This window comes from Zea mays, chromosome 4 (genome assembly GCF_902167145.1).
Source record: "Zea mays cultivar B73 chromosome 4, Zm-B73-REFERENCE-NAM-5.0, whole genome shotgun sequence".
In the NCBI taxonomy this organism is placed as follows: Eukaryota; Viridiplantae; Streptophyta; class Magnoliopsida; order Poales; family Poaceae; genus Zea; species Zea mays.
In genome coordinates, this window is record NC_050099.1 from 226,561,736 (window position 1) to 226,568,728 (window position 6,993).

The window sequence follows — 6,993 nt, forward strand, 5'->3', positions numbered from 1 at the left end:
GTGTCCATCCTAGGTTAGTTGTTGATCAAGAACTTGTATGCCTTGGAACATGGAAGCTTTATTGATAATGAAACCCTTTGCTTACAAAGTACAACTCGCCCACAAGAGGTTTGAGGTATTGCTATGGATAGAATTTCCTGAGGTGCTCAATATTCCACGAATTCCCACTTTGGTGCCATCCATTTGAGTAAGCCGGTAGGATTCTAGCCGGGTAACCTCTGCAACGAGGAATGGTCCTTCCCATGGCGGTGATAGTTTGTGCCGTCCCTCTCCTGTCAATACTCGGCGGAGGACCAAATCTACCACTACGAAGGATTGATGTCACACTGCTTTGTCGTGGTAGCGCCTCAGAGTCTTTTGGTATCTGGCCAAATGAATGACCACATTCAGTCGTTCTCCCTCTAATATGTCAATGTCCTCCAGCCTAGTTGCTTCCGCTTCATCTATGCTTTTGAATGTTAATCTGGGTGCTCCAAAGATCAGATCCGCTGGTAACACTGCCTCCGACCCATATACCATGAAGAATGGGGTGTTTTCATGTAAAGCCCGGCTCGGCTGAGTTCGCAGGCTCCAGACCACATACGATAATTCCCTGATCCATTTTCCTGTAAGCTTTTCGCTCTTGTCAAACACCTTTTTCCTGAGTGCATCGAGTATCATCATGTTGGCTCTTTCTACTTGCCCATTAGCTCTTGGGTGTTTCAACGTCGTGGTGATGTTGTATGTTACGACGCTTGTTTCAACGTCGGCGTGCATCGCACTACGGGGCTCCTCCCCTAGTACAGTGGGCTCATCGTCAAAGAAAGGTACATCCTCTATCCTTCCCTGGATGAAGAGGATGTCCGGGAAGAAAGAGCTTGGTGCAGGGCTTTGTGCTCCGGCCAACTCCTTTGAGGGAGGAGTGGTCAGAGTGATTATCGATCATGTTCCTGTGGCTACGCCAGTGCCAGGGGAACCTGCTTCTCTTCGCCGAGTGATTCGAGTCCTTGCCCTAGTGGGACATTGACAAAGGGGTCCATCACAATAGAGATGCAGCCTCAGCCGACCAAGCCACATGCGTCACAATGGCCTGGGCTCACCCGATGTAGGCGCAACCCTGCGCGGGGTAGAAACCTACCGAGATCCTCGCACCTTAGAGTTCACCGTCGTAGTTCTTATTGGACTTGGGCGAGGCGGGTCTGCTACTGCCTTTGTACCATCGAAAAAGATCTCTTCCTAGATGGGTCCTCAATGTAGTGTAGGATGCCTTCCTAATCTGCAATGATGGAGAGGGATGAGAAGCTGAAGATCTCTCCAGCATTGAAGATGACCAGAATGTTGAAGACGCTAGCCATGGAGTCATTGTAGATCAACGTCACACCCCCTACTTGGCGTGCCAGCTGTCGGTGTTTGTGACCCGACCGTGTACCATGGGGTTACCCATGTGATGCTTTTGGGTAGGACGACGTCGTTGACCGCGACTCGATGGTACGTGTGGGCATGTTAGACTTGCATGAGGCTTATACAAGTTTGGGCCACTTAGAATGCGTAACACCCTACTTCCTGTTGAGGCTGTGTACTAGAATTTCTCTGGAGTATGAGGATTACGAGCTATGGTGGTGCTCAGGCGTTGTTGATGATGGAGGGTGTGAGGTGATACAGGGTGAGATGATTTTGTTGGGGACCTCCTTAGTCTTATATACACGGCCAGAGAGTTATCCCTGTACAAGTTGTGATCACTATCTATTCTACTTATCTCCTCCTTTATCGTGGCCTGTAGCCCTACCTATCCGTAGTTCGATCACCTTCTCAGCTGAGTCATCATTGAATGCATAGCTCTTCAGGTCTGCACAACTGCATCACCTGGGATATCAGTGCTTCAGTCAGTGCATAGCTCGAACGTCTAGTCTTTGTCTTCTTGGATCAAGTTCGCCCAACCTGGTTATAGCTTGTTGGCCCATCCAGCAAGGCAAACCATCGGGAGGTCCATCAGGCGGCCCATGAAACGTTTCAATGTTCGTGCGGACCCAAGGGATGTCTATCCCCCCACAGCCCACCAAGTCCTCAAGCTTGGGTGAGGATAACTTAAGTAGTACACCTGATTCACTTGATGGGCAAACACAATATTATTGTACTCATTGCCTTTGTATCGTGGTGTGTGTTTTATCTCAACAACCCCAAAATTATCATCTCGCAGGCTGGCTCGTAGATCAAACCATATACAATCAAAGGTCACAAACCTTAGAGCCTTACGACCTCCAAATCTATACTTGGTTATATATTCAAGAATATTTTAATAATCAAGAAGTTCATTACCAGCATTATATGCGCTTAGTGCTACTCTACTGTATTTTGTGTCGGCAAGCAGATGACTTTTCAAGTTTTTCTATTCGAAAACGGTACCCATTAATATCATAACGATCATTTTTTGCGATCAATTGACCAAGCGATATTTGTAGCAAGTCCTTAGAGACTTCAACATCAGGTTTCTTACACTACATGCAAACAAATGGATATAGTTAAATTCTAGGAAATATGTGAAATAAAAGTTGAAGAAAAGGGACATGGAAATAATTACATATTCATGGAACGATTGAACAAAGGAAGGGTCGTCGGTTACCCCGTTTATGAGTTATCTATCGCTTGCCTCCACTAGTTATTAGCTAGTTACTTTACCATTCCAAAATTCAGTCAAGGTTATGCCCAATGCTGTCATTTGGGCCTTGTGCTTCCTCATGGAAATTTAGGATCCACTAGAACACTTTGAGGAGAAGTGTGCTACAACAATGATTCTATGTTCTTGAGTAATATATTTAATCCCTAAGCATAAGAATCTCAAAGAATAACCATAGGATTTACTAAAGAAATCAAAATTATGTGGTTTAGTTTGGATTTGAATTAAGTTTCACTCCAAATTTCACACTAAGGTTTTTATTTGAAGAGAATTTTGAAAAATCTATTTGCATTTGAGTGCAGTAACCCAAATGCAAATCATTTACAAACATGATAACAAGCACAAAATATAGAACAAAACCACCAAACTGATTGTCCTAAGAAAATACTCGCTCCATCTCATTGATTAAGGTGTGTATGTATTGGAAAAGTCAACATTTTAAATCTTTGAATAATAATTTAGGTAAAAGTATATATATATACTTGGGTTCATATGCAAAAGTACTTTTAAGATGATGGTGTTTTTGTATTTATTGATGATATATTTTTTAAAGATATGGATGGTTAAAGTTTTACTTTAAAGACCATTCCAAAAATTTAAACGTTCTAATCAATGGGACAAAAGTAGTTAATTAGGGAATGTTAGTGTAAGGCTAAATAAAGGGGCACTAGATTACAACAAAATGGATTTAGTTTAGATTTGTATTTGTAGTTGAACTTAAACATCACTCAAGCAATAAGACTTCCTAATGAAATCATGCTTCATCAACACATGGTTTACAAAAAATATTTTTTATTGTTGATAGATCCTAACGTATATACAATGATAATGCAGCCCACAGGAATGTTTAAAAGCTTTTCTTACCCTTATGGAGAGATAAAAAAAACTTGTTGAAGTAGGCATGATTTTAAATTTCAATATGTAGTTAAGTAAATAAAAGAAACTATATATTGAGAGAATGACAACTATGGTGTGATTGATTGGCATACCCCAAAAACTATACGGAGCCAATCATGATGCTAGACTAATAAGCGGCTAGTCAAGTATGTTATCATAAATCAAATATATTCAATGTAATATAATAATTCTAATCTAATGGATGATTCATTAAATGTTTATTAATAGAAAAATGAATAATTTCAAATGAATGGGCCATCAAGGCTTAAATAAATATAACAAATTTAAAATAAATCTATAGGATTTGGCACAATCAAAGCACTGATGTATTCAAATAAATAAAAACATAAATATATGACAACTATACAAATTATATTTTTATGGTTGTAACAAGTTTATTACTAAAAATAAATTTTGTACAATTTGTAATGTTATCGTCGTATTATATGTTACATCCAACATGTTTGATCTGTTTGTCTCAGATATTTTGCTGATGGTTTCTAAAATATGTTGCCTATATGGACTATATGCACATTCAAAAATTGAAATAAAATTTTTGAAAAAAACATAGTTTTTTGTTAGGTGTACATCTGCACGAATGCAAACAACCCAAACACGCGTCATACACAAAATAAAAATATATAAAATATCATGCTCTGTGTGCAAAAATAAGTTTGCATGTCAATTGCAATGGTGACATAGAAAACGCTTGTTTGGATCTATATATATCTAAACATTCTAAAAATAGGGATCTTTCACCAAATACATTGGTGCATGTAGTTTTGCTAATCGAAGACCATTCTCTACCGAGATTTAGTCTACTAGTAACTAAGTCTTAGTTTAGTTTGAAACTATCAACATGCATTTTCCTCATTTTGCCATGTTCCAATTCTATTATTAGTACTTTGATTCTCTATTTATACATAGAACTTGTAAATGGAACCATTATTAATCAACTCATATTCGACAAAGTATACATTAGATAGTTTAGGTTTGATAATGGATCCAAAATATGTTAGCCTATGCATCTTCGTATTACTTGTATTGCATGGAGATACTACTTTGGCAGGTGTGTTTCCCTCTCTTAAATTCTATATAGGTTCATTAATTTATTTTGTTTATATAACTCTATTAAGTTGTTATTGCTACAAGTTTGATGTTTGCTTTATTATCATAAAACTCCACTGTTATTTTCTACTAATGTGTAGATATATTTATTGTAGAAACTTGCAGGGAGTTTGCTAAATGGCATCCATTCTGCTTTAGTGCAATGTGCAAGGCAAATTGTTTTATAGAAGGAAAAAGCTCCGATGGTTCCTATGCAAAGGGATATAGATGTGATTCACATGGATTTCATTCTATGTGTATTTGCCTTTTGTGTAAAAGTTAGTTATCTTAAGACAAGCGGGGATATATTCTATGTTCATATCCGTCATTTAGGGTGTTGTTCAAATAATTTTATGGGATAATAATTAACTAGTTTGTTTACTTCTAGATATATGTAATACTACTTAAATAATCCTTATTTCTTTAATTTCTTAGCTCTATAGCTAGAAACATGTTTTTAGTTGCCAACCACTTTAGTAATATATGTTTCTTCTCCTTTATTATAAACCTCAATACTTGTTGTGAGCTTCTCATTCATAGTCTTGTTTACTTGAGAGGTATATATATATATATATATATATATATATCAATGTATTCATTAATAGTATATAGGGTTGTAATCGGATTGAATATGGACAGATATTTCTTGTGCTATATTTGTTTTCATGTTTTCTATTTGAATTCAGATCAGATACGAATATTATCGAGTTGTGTCGGATAAGGTTTGAAGGATATCAACATCTTAGATATCCCATTTTGAGTATACAGATACAGATATAATTCGGATACATATCGGAACCGAATACCCAAACTCGAATACGGCTCGACCTGATCCCTTATGCACCTCGACAAAAACTTTAACAACTGAAGGGTCAACACCATGTCGCGAAGCTTGCAATACAAAATTACACGTCCACATATTTGTTTAAGAAATAAAACTGACATAAGCTCTAAGAATATGCCATGCGTTTAGCCTTGCTAGCATGACCATCAACCTCGAAGTGGTGGAGACTAGGCGTACTTAACAGGTTGTTACAGTTTCTACTAGATCTTGCTATGAACTCATTCGAAGCCCAGTACTCGCACAACCACAACCCAACATCCTAGTGTGTACCCGGCCAATCCACCTCTCTCTCCCTGTGCTACATGGCTAGCTACGAGGTGTATTTTCTTAGGCCCTGTTCGGTTTTTAGGGGTTGGAGCCCCGGATTGATTCCTAGCCGGATTACTTCTCTAATTTATATAGATTTTGATGAGCTGGAACGAATCATGGTTTATTCGTGTACAACCGAACGGAACCTTAGCCGTCTCTCTAGTAATGTTACTCTTTTGGTGCTTGTGCCACACGGCCACTGCTTTGACCCATCCATTATACACCAGGCCTTTGACAACTCTTTGGACTGTGATATTAAAAACCTCTCGCACGTATGAATCGTCAAGGCTCATATCATCAGGAAAGTGATAATGTTCCTAAAATGAAGACAAAATATTATATTATACCATCAAAGCAAAATATGATAAAATTGAAGAGGAGCAACAAACTAACCCAAAAGCCATCCCACACGGCATCTACGTGGATTTTGCTGGGGCCATATGGCTTTTGACTCTAGTGACTCTAGACACGAGACACTATGGCCTCACTACCCTCTTTGACCATCTAGGCAGATGTCGGGATATTAGATCCCAATCACGGTGCTGACTAGTGCCTTGCCCATCCCAATCCACCTCCACCCACGACCTGGTCCCCAATGGCCAAATAATTTTGCATTGGTCGATTTCCTTCCTAGGCTTAAGCGTCAGGGACTGATGAAACCTGCAAAATTGAAAGTTGTCATTTGACAATAAAAATAATCTTAATGTAAAATTGAAAGTTGCTATTTAATTATAAAATACATAATGTTGCTAGGTGCCAAAGCTATCGCCTCATCTGTAGTCGTCAAGAAGCTCATTATTAGCATTACATGCACTTATTGCTACTCCGCTGTTTTTTGTGGCTGCAAGCGAATGGTTTGATTCAAGTTTTTCTGTTTGAAAATAGTACCTATTAATATCATAACGATCGATTTTTTGCAATTAATTGTTCATGCAAGATTTGTAGCAAGTCATCAGAGACTTGAACTTTAGGTTTCTTACACTTCATGAAAATGTATAGTTAAATTCTACGAAATATGTAAAATAGAAGTTGAAGGAAAGGGACATAAAGATAATTACATGTTCATGGAACCACTAAACAAAGGAAGGGCCACTGGGTACCCTGTTCAAGTGTAGGTTATCATATTCCATCAATGTAAGTTATTGAGGAGTTAATTGATATGTGTTATCAAAGATTTTAAAAT

General features: G+C 38.2%; 1 protein-coding gene across 1 annotated transcript; it reads left to right on the forward strand.

The window, feature by feature from the left end:
* The first annotated feature begins 4,486 nt into the window (after nucleotides 1–4,486).
* LOC118477025 (uncharacterized) lies at nucleotides 4,487–5,169 on the forward strand. The gene is made up of 2 exons (XM_035967545.1): nucleotides 4,487–4,619; nucleotides 4,774–5,169. Exons 1-2 carry the CDS (start codon nucleotides 4,487–4,489, stop codon nucleotides 4,938–4,940), a joined length of 300 nt encoding a protein of 99 aa, XP_035823438.1. The 3' UTR covers nucleotides 4,941–5,169.
* The last annotated feature ends 1,824 nt before the right edge of the window (nucleotides 5,170–6,993 follow it).

Bases quoted from the DNA above. Each gene is read 5' to 3' on its own strand.
- LOC118477025 (XM_035967545.1), top strand. From the start codon at position 4,487: ATGGAACCATTATTAATCAACTCATATTCGACAAAGTATACATTAGAT. The intron at 4,620-4,773 runs GTGTGTTTCCCT...TATTTATTGTAG, and splicing joins TGGAGATACTACTTTGGCAG to AAACTTGCAGGGAGTTTGCT.